The sequence below is a fragment of the Salvelinus namaycush genome, chromosome 29 (assembly GCF_016432855.1).
Source record: "Salvelinus namaycush isolate Seneca chromosome 29, SaNama_1.0, whole genome shotgun sequence".
In the NCBI taxonomy this organism is placed as follows: domain Eukaryota; kingdom Metazoa; phylum Chordata; class Actinopteri; order Salmoniformes; family Salmonidae; genus Salvelinus; species Salvelinus namaycush.
The window spans coordinates 27,405,932-27,415,328 of record NC_052335.1 but is presented as its reverse complement, the minus strand read 5'-3'; the positions used below and the strand labels follow the sequence as shown (position 1 = coordinate 27,415,328).

The 9,397-nt window shown below is 41.1% G+C and overlaps 1 protein-coding gene across 1 annotated transcript; it reads right to left on the bottom strand.

Annotated features, from left to right (window-relative positions):
* Positions 1-748: 748 nt before the first annotated feature.
* Positions 749-5,227, bottom strand: si:ch73-111k22.3 (pleckstrin homology-like domain-containing protein). Its single transcript, XM_038968174.1, has 2 exons — positions 5,063-5,227; positions 749-1,039 (listed from the first exon to the last, which is right to left on the bottom strand). Exons 1-2 carry the CDS (start codon positions 5,225-5,227, stop codon positions 824-826), a joined length of 381 nt encoding a protein of 126 aa, XP_038824102.1. The 3' UTR covers positions 749-823.
* Positions 5,228-9,397: the final 4,170 nt, after the last annotated feature.

The following is a 9,397-nucleotide window of genomic DNA, read 5'->3' as shown; positions in this document are numbered from 1 at the left end:
TCGTTCCCACACGACGCCATACACGTTGTCTGACATCTGCCAGGTACAGTTGAAACCGGTATTCATCCGTTAAGAACACACTTCTCCAGCAGGCCAGTAGCCATTGAAGGTGAGCATTTGCCCACTGAAGTTGGTTATGATGCCAAACTGCAGTCAGGTCAAGACCCTAGTGAGGACGATGACCATGCAGATGAGCTTCCCTGAAACGGTTACTGACAGTTTGTGCAGAAATTCTTTGGTTGTCCAAACCCACAGTTTCATCAGCTGTCCGGGTGGCTGGTCTCAGAAGATCCCGCAGGTGAAGAAGCCGGATGTGGAGGTCCTGGGCTGACATGGTTACACGTGGTCTTCAGTTGTGCGGCCTGTTGTACGTACTGCCAAATACTCTTAAACTACGTTGGTGGCAGCTTACGGTTGAGAAATTAACATGAAATTCTCTGGCAACTCTGGTGGACATTCCTGCAGCCAGCATGCCAACTGCATGCTCCCTCAATAGTTGAGACATCTGTGGCATTGTGTTGTGTGACAAAACGACACATTTTAGAGTGGCCTTTTATTCCCCAGCACAAGGTGCACCTGTGTAATGACCATGCTGTTTAATCAGCTTCTTGATATGCCACACCTGTCAGGTGGATGGATTATCTTGGCAAAGGAGAAATGCTCACTAACAGGGATGTAAACAAATGTATGCACAACATTTTAGAGAAATAAGCTTTTTGTGCATATGGAACATTTCTGGGGTCTTTTATTTCAGCTCATGAAACACTTTACATGTTGCTTTTATATTTTTGTTCAGGGTATGTAAAATCCAATAAGTGATAATCTATTGCACCACACATGCATTAGTAGCATGGTCCCTGGAGCTCAGCTGTGCTTCACATATAGCCTCCATCCATCCCTGCTGTTCTGCTATGGTGCCAGCCCGGAGGAAGAAGGTCCGCTTCCTGTCCTTAGGAGTAATAGTCCATTCGAATGATCCGTCGCCTCCTTCAACAACCTCTACCACTGCCCCAACCAGGTTGATGGGCTTCAGAAGCTTCTGGATGAAGGAGAAGTGATGTTGTTTTAGATGGCATATATGCTGTGCTTCCCAATTGGCACCCTATTCCCTATATATTGTGCGTTCCTATCGGCACCCTATTCCCTATATTGGCTGCAGAAAGCCTTTGTTGAACTGAAATTGGTACTTCATGGAAGTAAAACTAAGTATATGTTATTTTCCAAATCATGTAAAAATGTATCTGATGATTTATGCATGCATACTTTGGATGGTGCCCTCATTGACCATGTCCCGCTTATAAATATCTGGGCATCTGGATTGTTGAAAAGCTATCTTTCCAAAAGTATGTCGATGAGTTAGTTAACAAATTAAGAATGAAAATAGTCTTCTTCTATAGGAACAGGTCCTGTCTTTAGTTAAATAGCAGAAAACAACTCATTCAGTCAACATTCATTCTGGTTATTGACTATGGCAATATTGTTTATATGAATGCAGCCGCCACTGTATTGAAGCTATTGGATGCAGTTTATCATGGCGCATTGCGCTTTATTACGGGGGATAAGTTCTGTACACATCCTTGCATTTTGTATCAGAAAGTAGGCTGGCCCTCCTTGAAGTCTCATAGATCGATGCATTGTACTCTTTTTGTCTACAAAGCCCTCTTGCATAAACTTCTGCCATAACTTACCTCATTGTTAACCTTCAGACATATAAGTTACCAGACCTGGACTCAGGGATGACTAACCCTGGAGATCCCTTCAATCACCACTGAGTAGGTACATCTGCTTTTTGTTTTTTTGGCCTCTCATGTTGAATGATCTCCAAAAGTCCTTAAAGTTGATGGAGTTGGTGCCTCTGGGGTAATTCAGGCAGATGTTAGAGGGCCTTTTTACTGAAGAATGTGTATGATTGTGTTTTGCTTTTCATGTATTGTGTAATTGATGTGTATATACATATGTATAGTGTAATTGATGTGTATATACATATGTATAGTGTAATTGATGTGTATATACATATGTATAGTGTAATTGATGTGTATATACATATGTATAGTGTAATTGATGTGTATATACATATGTATAGTGTAATTGATGTGTATATACATATGTATAGTGTAATTGATGTGTATATACATATGTATAGTGTAATTGATGTGTATATACATATGTATAGTGTAATTGATGTGTATATACATATGTATAGTGTAATTGATGTGTATATAGATATGTATAGTGTAATTGATGTGTATATACACTACCAGTCAAAAGTAGTTTTTTTACTATTTTCTACATTGTAGAATAATGAACTATGAAATAACACATATGGAATCATGTAGTAACCAAAAAAGTGTTTAACAAATCAAAATATATTTGAGATTTGAGATTCTTCAAGTAGCCATCCTTTGCCTTGATGACAGCTTTGCACACTCTTGACATTCTCTCAACCAGATTCACCTGAAATGCTTTTCCAGGTGTCTTGAAGGAGTTCCCACTCTGCAGTCCGACTCATCCCAAATGGGGGATTGTGGTCGGGGGATTGTGGAGGCCAGGTCATCTGTTGCAGCACTCCATCACTATCCTTCTTTGTAAAATAGCCCTTACACAGTCTGGAGGTGTGTTGGGTCATTGTCCTGTTGAAAAACAAATGATAGTCCCACTAAACCCAAACCAGATGGGATGGCGTATCGCTGCAGAATGCTGTGGTAGCCATGCTGGTTAAGTGTGTCTTGAATTCTAAATAAATCACAGTGTCATAAATACATCACAGCAAAGCACCCCCATACCATAACACCTTCTCCTCCATGCTTTATAGTGGGAAATACACATGCAGAGATCATCCGTTCACCCACACCGCGTCTCACAAAGACACAGCGATTGGAACCAAAAATCTAAAATTTGGACTCCAGACCAAAGGACAAATTTCCACAAGTCTAATGTCCATTTCTCCTTTTTCTTGGCCGAAGCAAGTCTCTTCTTCTTATTGGTGTCCTTTAGTAGTGGTTTCTTCTTTGCAGCAATTCTTTGAAGCAATTCGACCATGAAGGCCTGAGATGATTGTGGACTAGAGGAAAAAGAGGGCCAAGCACACCCCCATTCTCATCGACGGGGCTGCAGTGGAGCAGGTTGAGAGCTTCAAGGTCCTTGGTGTCCACATCACCAACAAACTAACATGGCACACCATGACAGTTGTGAACAGGGCACAACAAAACCTATTCCCCCTCAGGAGACTGAAAAGATTTGGCATGGGTCCTCAGATCCTCAGGTTCTACAGCTGCACCATCGAGAGCATCCTGACTGGTTGCATCACTGCCTGGTAGCATCACTGCCTGGTATGGCAACTGCTCGGCCTCCGACCACAAGGCACTACAGAGGGTAGTGCGAACAGCCCAGTGCATCACTGGGGCCAAGCTTCCTGCCACTCAGGATCTCTATACCAGGCGGTGTCAGAGGAAGGCCCTAAAAATTGTCAAAGACTCCAGCCACCCTAGTCATAGACTGTTCTCTCTGCTACCACACGGCAAGTGGTTCCGGAGCGCCAGGTCTAGGTCCAAGAGGCTTCTAAACAGCTTCTACCCCCAAGCCATAAGACTCCTGAACATCTAGTCAAATGGCTACCCAGACTATTTGCATTGCCCCCCCCCCCCCCCCCCCCCACCACTGCCACTCTCTGTTGTCATCTATGCATAATCACTTTAATTAACTCTACCTACATGTACATACTACCTCAACTAACCGATACCCCCGCACATTGACTCTGTACCGGCACCCCCCTGTATATATTGTTATTTTTTACTGCTGCTCTTTAATTACTTTTAATTAAAGTTACTTACTTTTTAAAAATTACTTTTTGAAACTGCACTGTCGGTTGGGGGCTCGTAAGTAAGCATTTCACTGTAAGGTCTACACCTGTTGTATTCAGAGTTCAAAGTTCTTGAAATGTTCCGTATTGACTGGCCTTCATGTCTTAAAGTAATAATGGACTGTCATTTCTCTTTGCATATTTGAGCTGTTCTTGCCATAATATGGACTTGGTCTTTTACCAAATAGGGCTATCTTCTGTATACCCCCCTACCTTGTCACAACACAACTGATTGGCTCAAAGCATTAAGAAGGAAAGAAAGGCACACCTGTTAATTGAAATGCATTCCATGAGACTACCTCATGAAGCTGGTTGAGAGAATGCCAAGAGTGTGCAAAGCTGTCATCAAGGCAAAAGGTTTGAAGAATCTCAAATATAAAATATATTTTGATTTGTTTAACACTTTTTTGGTTACCACATGATTCCATGTGTGTTATTTCATAGTTTTGATGTCTTCACTATTATTCTACAATGTAGAAAATAGTAAAAATAAAGAAAAACCCTTGAATGAGTAGGTGTTCTAAAACTTTTGACCGGTAGTGTAGATATGTATAGTGTAATTGATGTGTATATAAATATGTATAGTGTAATTTATGTGTATATACATATGCATTGTGTAATTGATGTGTTCATGCAGGGCTCAACTGCAAAAAAAGACCATGGTCTTAGCATGATTCCCTGGCTAAATAAAGGGTAAATAAAAATGTAATAAAAATATAGTTTACATTTTATGGGTCCTGGTCAAAAGTAGTACACTACAAAGGGAATAGGGTGCAATTTGGAACATATCTATAACCTAGGCATAGTTTGCTGCCTTGTAATAAAATCCCAAAGTAAATGCAATATAGCCTACTGTCTCGACATTTCAAGCATACATGTAGACTAAATAACAATAGCCTACTTTTAATTGACTTTGTAGTCCTTTAACAGTGTTCAAAACACCTAGTTAAGTAAGACCTTGTCACCTTGCTACTGTAGACGTCAGTAAACGGCCCGTTGCTATGGTAACAGGACAACACTGTAGGAAGTAAGGGAACATGTTGCACTGACACCGCTGAAAGTTATAATGTAACGCTTGGTCGTATAGCTACATTATTTGCTGCTTTGTCATAAACATAGGGGCGAAATTGCTGTCTCCTAAATAACAATTTAGTCCTAGCTTGCGTGACAAGTTCCCTAGAAAACTAAATGTTGTCTTCTTACCTCTTCATTTTCACCATACAACAGTAGAGTTTCTTTCAACTGAAACCATGCGCGTTTCCACCGGTGCGTAAAATGAGTGCGCTTGGATAACCATCCTTTTTTGTCCTCTTTTATCTCAACGGGGTTTTCATCTGCGCCGTTAGAGGTCGCAGATACTACAGCCATCATAGAGCTTTGAGAATAACGGGATAAATAGCTGAGAAATTAGCCTATAATTCAAGAGCGTCACACACCCAAAGCCTAGTGGGTAATGTCGTTCTTCTTGTCCAGCCGCACCATCAACTGATGGCGCGCGGAACAAAGACTAGAACTTCCAGTCCCAGAAAGCCCTGTGTTGTGTTGTTACCGAATGAGTGGGGACGGGAGGGTTAATGTCGCGTTTATACACTAGTCGGAAGTAGTAAACACGGACATTTACGACTTGTCAATATACACGTTCCGCGTTCAACCAGTTAGGAAGTCGGACATTTCCGAGTGTCCTAGTTCCGACTAGTACATGAACGCGGCATATTACAGTGCGATAATAGGATACTGATGAACTGGTTGCTATCTGGCTACATGAAGAAAGTTTGTAAAGGAAAGTAGTATAGTTGGCAAAATATTCTGGCTTTGCACTCATGCCAAAATAGGGAGTTTGGAGCCAAATCTAAACACTCACACCCGACCATCGTGATGTCACAGTTCAAGCGTTCGAACTTCTTGGAAGATAAAAATTAACACACACATTTTTCATCTCCAGAGAGTGAAAATCGTCCTTTTCGAAAGGTAAATGTATTTCAAAGATTTGATTCCTAATCAAAAAGCACGTCTACGGACTTTGTGTGGGCATTTATAAGTGAAATAGATCAAGCATAGGCTATGTACAGTTAATCATATTACAAGCAATTACATGAACATGTTTTACCTCTCCCAATCAAATGAGAGCACATATCCAGATGTGTCTTGGTTTCAGATGTGTTAGGCAAGTTTAAATTCATTATGCAAAGGCACAACAAGTGATGATGAAATAATAATAATATTGTTGTTATATTGTTGTTATTATTGATACCCTTTAAATGGTTATATTAACTGATTGTATACAGTACAAGCTGTTTTGCAGCCTATTCATTTACAGTAACGTTTGGCTAATCTATCAATAATCTGACTCATTGATCCGATAGGATAGTTTTTTCCCATCATAAATGTTCTCCATGACCTACTCTCATCTCTAGTTTTATTTGTTACCAGATCATTTACGGGGAATTAGAAACATTCTACTACATGGAGTTGCAACTGAGGAGAACTGCTCTGTGGCTGTTTCTTCTACTCACCATAAGAACTGGCTTTTGTTGCGCTGAGGCTGAACATTCTCCAATGGTTTGGGGCTTTTTGCAGAAGCACTTTGTCCTCCGTGTGGTGTAGAGCTGAGAATGGAAGAAGAATCAACATGCTTTCATTGAACAGTATTTATTGTTATGTGCCTCGTGTGAGCTGTCGAAGAGGAATGGACACAATTTACACTTCAGAGTAATTGTTTATTTTTTATAGAGTTGATGTTCCGTAATACATCAAAGATGTCTTATTTGTAAAAGTAATCTAAACAGTGCTGCTAGAATTCGCTTTGCCCCCCAAATGATCTATCACTTATTCAACTGACTGGATATTCTAAACAAATGACCAAGATGCTTCAACCGATGTTGTTGAATAGAACTTGAGAGCTGCTATTCGAAATAATACGCTCAATGTCGGTCAACTTTGCCTCTTTACCTCGTCAAGAAGACAGAAGACAGCCAATGTCTGCCTGCAGCAGTTCTTCCCCTCCACCCTTACCCAGACTGTGCCCCCTCTCTGTGGCTCCGAATCCAGTCGCCACACCGACTCCTTCACCGTCTCCAAGCCCGCCGGCGACACTCTACAGTCGACTGTCAAATGGAAGTCTCAGCGCCCCGAGCCCCACCAACTCCGGGTGCTCTTTCCACGGGGTGTCTTTTCTTCTCCAGATCGGACTCACCAGGGAAACGGTGAACCTGGATGCCAGCGATCTGTCCGGGCTATCTGCGGTGAAGGAGCTCGTATGTTCAATAGTGGACCAAAAGGTAAGGTAACAATTTACATCACAGTGCTGTTATTACTGTGTAACTAACTACAATGTAATTACAGTGCAACAAATATTATAATGATTCATTATGACAATGTACTTACAGCAGTAACCCTAACCTTAGCTAACCTAACCCTAAAGACAAACCATTTCTTGGCCATATAGTCTTCCTCATGGGCATGCATGGAGACATCAGATCGCATCAAAACCTGAACAAAAATTATACACTCTAAATTATTTTACAGTTGTCTGTGACTTGCTATATTCATCATATTGTATTGCGATTTTAGTTTAGTTTATTAATTCGACCATTAAAAAAAAAATATATATATATATCATTTAATATGACACACAATCTCCTTTAGTGGTCTGTATAGCAAATTGTAATACACTTTATTTATTTGTAGGCTACAATCTTGAGTTAGAGTTAGAAAACTCATATTTGGACAGTTTTTTGTAGTTATTACGTTTTTATAGAGCGTACACATGTGTAGTGTTGAACCATGAGGTGAGGCGTTATATTGTAAAGTAAGCATCAGTGTGAGAGAAAAAAACAAGAGGTTGCATTTGAGAGAAATACAATTGAAACAGGGCAGATATACTGTATAGTTGTGGTTTTCACAGGTGTAATATTCTGTTTTAGTTTCTGCTTAAGAATGTTACACCTGTTTTTGCACACAATAGATGCCCCAGGGGTTGATTAGACACACAATAGATGCCCCAGGGGTTGATTAGACACACAATAGATGCCCCAGGGGTTGATTAGACACACAATAGATGCCCCAGGGGTTGATTAGACACACAATAGATGCCCCAGGGGTTGATTAGACACACAATAGATGCCCCAGGGGTTGATTAGACACACAATAGATGCCCCAGGGGTTGATTAGACACACAATAGATGCCCCAGGGGTTGATTAGACACACAATAGATGCCCCAGGGGTTGATTAGACACACAATAGATGCCCCAGGGGTTGATTAGACACACAATAGATGCCCCAGGGGTTGATTAGACACACAATAGATGCCCCAGGGGTTGATTAGATGAGAGGTGACGGTTTCTCCCTCCTACTTTGCAAAATATTGAAATACTGTGGTAGGCTGGAAAACACAGATAACATAGGTTTCCCAGAGTAGATAGACTACATTACTCAACAACATATTCACTTGCTCTTGTAAGGTATATGGCCTTATCACACATACCATTCCCAGTTTCTCATTCTGTGACAAATACACAGAGCAATGTATAACAAGTTTTTTCTTGTATGGTTCTTGAGTAAAAGTAGAAAAACTACATTTTGTTATGATGATGGGGGATTGACACAACAGCGATGGCACAATATACTGTAGAGGCATGTTTTTACTGTCTGTGTTAGATTTTATCAAAGAAAAGGGGTGTAACATTTTTCATTCTATGTGTGAGCCATAGTGCAACATCAGCTCTTTTCTATTCCTCATTTTAAACATATGGGGCCTATTGCAACGACCATTGGCCAGCATACTAACTCAAGGTCATCTCTGATTAAAAAACATTGCGCTAAAATCACTCGCACAGCTGATCTCAATTGCAACCATCACTTGCCACCGATTTATGTTGAGGTTATCTTTTATTCCTGATTGCTGCCAAAAATGTTCAAGAATACTCCTCCCTCTGGTGGGTATTATCAATGGAACAAATTGATCCTGCTTTTTTAGTAGACTTACGACGAATGATCTATTTTGACAATCAGTCCGTACAACTGAAATAAAGTATTTCCTCGTTTACCACAACAAATCTAATGTGGCAATTTACCCGACATCTTGTATGAATGGAAAACTAATATGGTCTAACCTATTGTTACTATATTTTTTTCTCTCCAATTTATGTAATCCATTAATTACAACTTGTCTTTAAAAAGAAAATGCATCGCAGCGCTTGAGGCGACACTACAGACCTGGGATCGATCCCAGCCGATCCCAGCCTTGACCCATGAGGCAGCGCACAATTGGCCCAGTGTCGTCCGGGTTAGGGGAAGGTTTGGCCGGCCGGGATATCCTTGTTTCATCGCTCTCTAGCAACTCCTTGTGGCGGGGCGGGTGCCTGCAAGCTGACATTGCTTGCCAATTGTATGGTGTTTCCTCCGACACATTGGTAAGGCCGGCTTCCGAGTTAAGCGAGCTGTGTGTCAATAAGCAGTGTGGCTTGGAAGGGTAGTATTTTGGAGGATGCATGGCTCTCGACCTTCGCCTCTCCCAAGTCCGTACGGGAGTTGCAGCG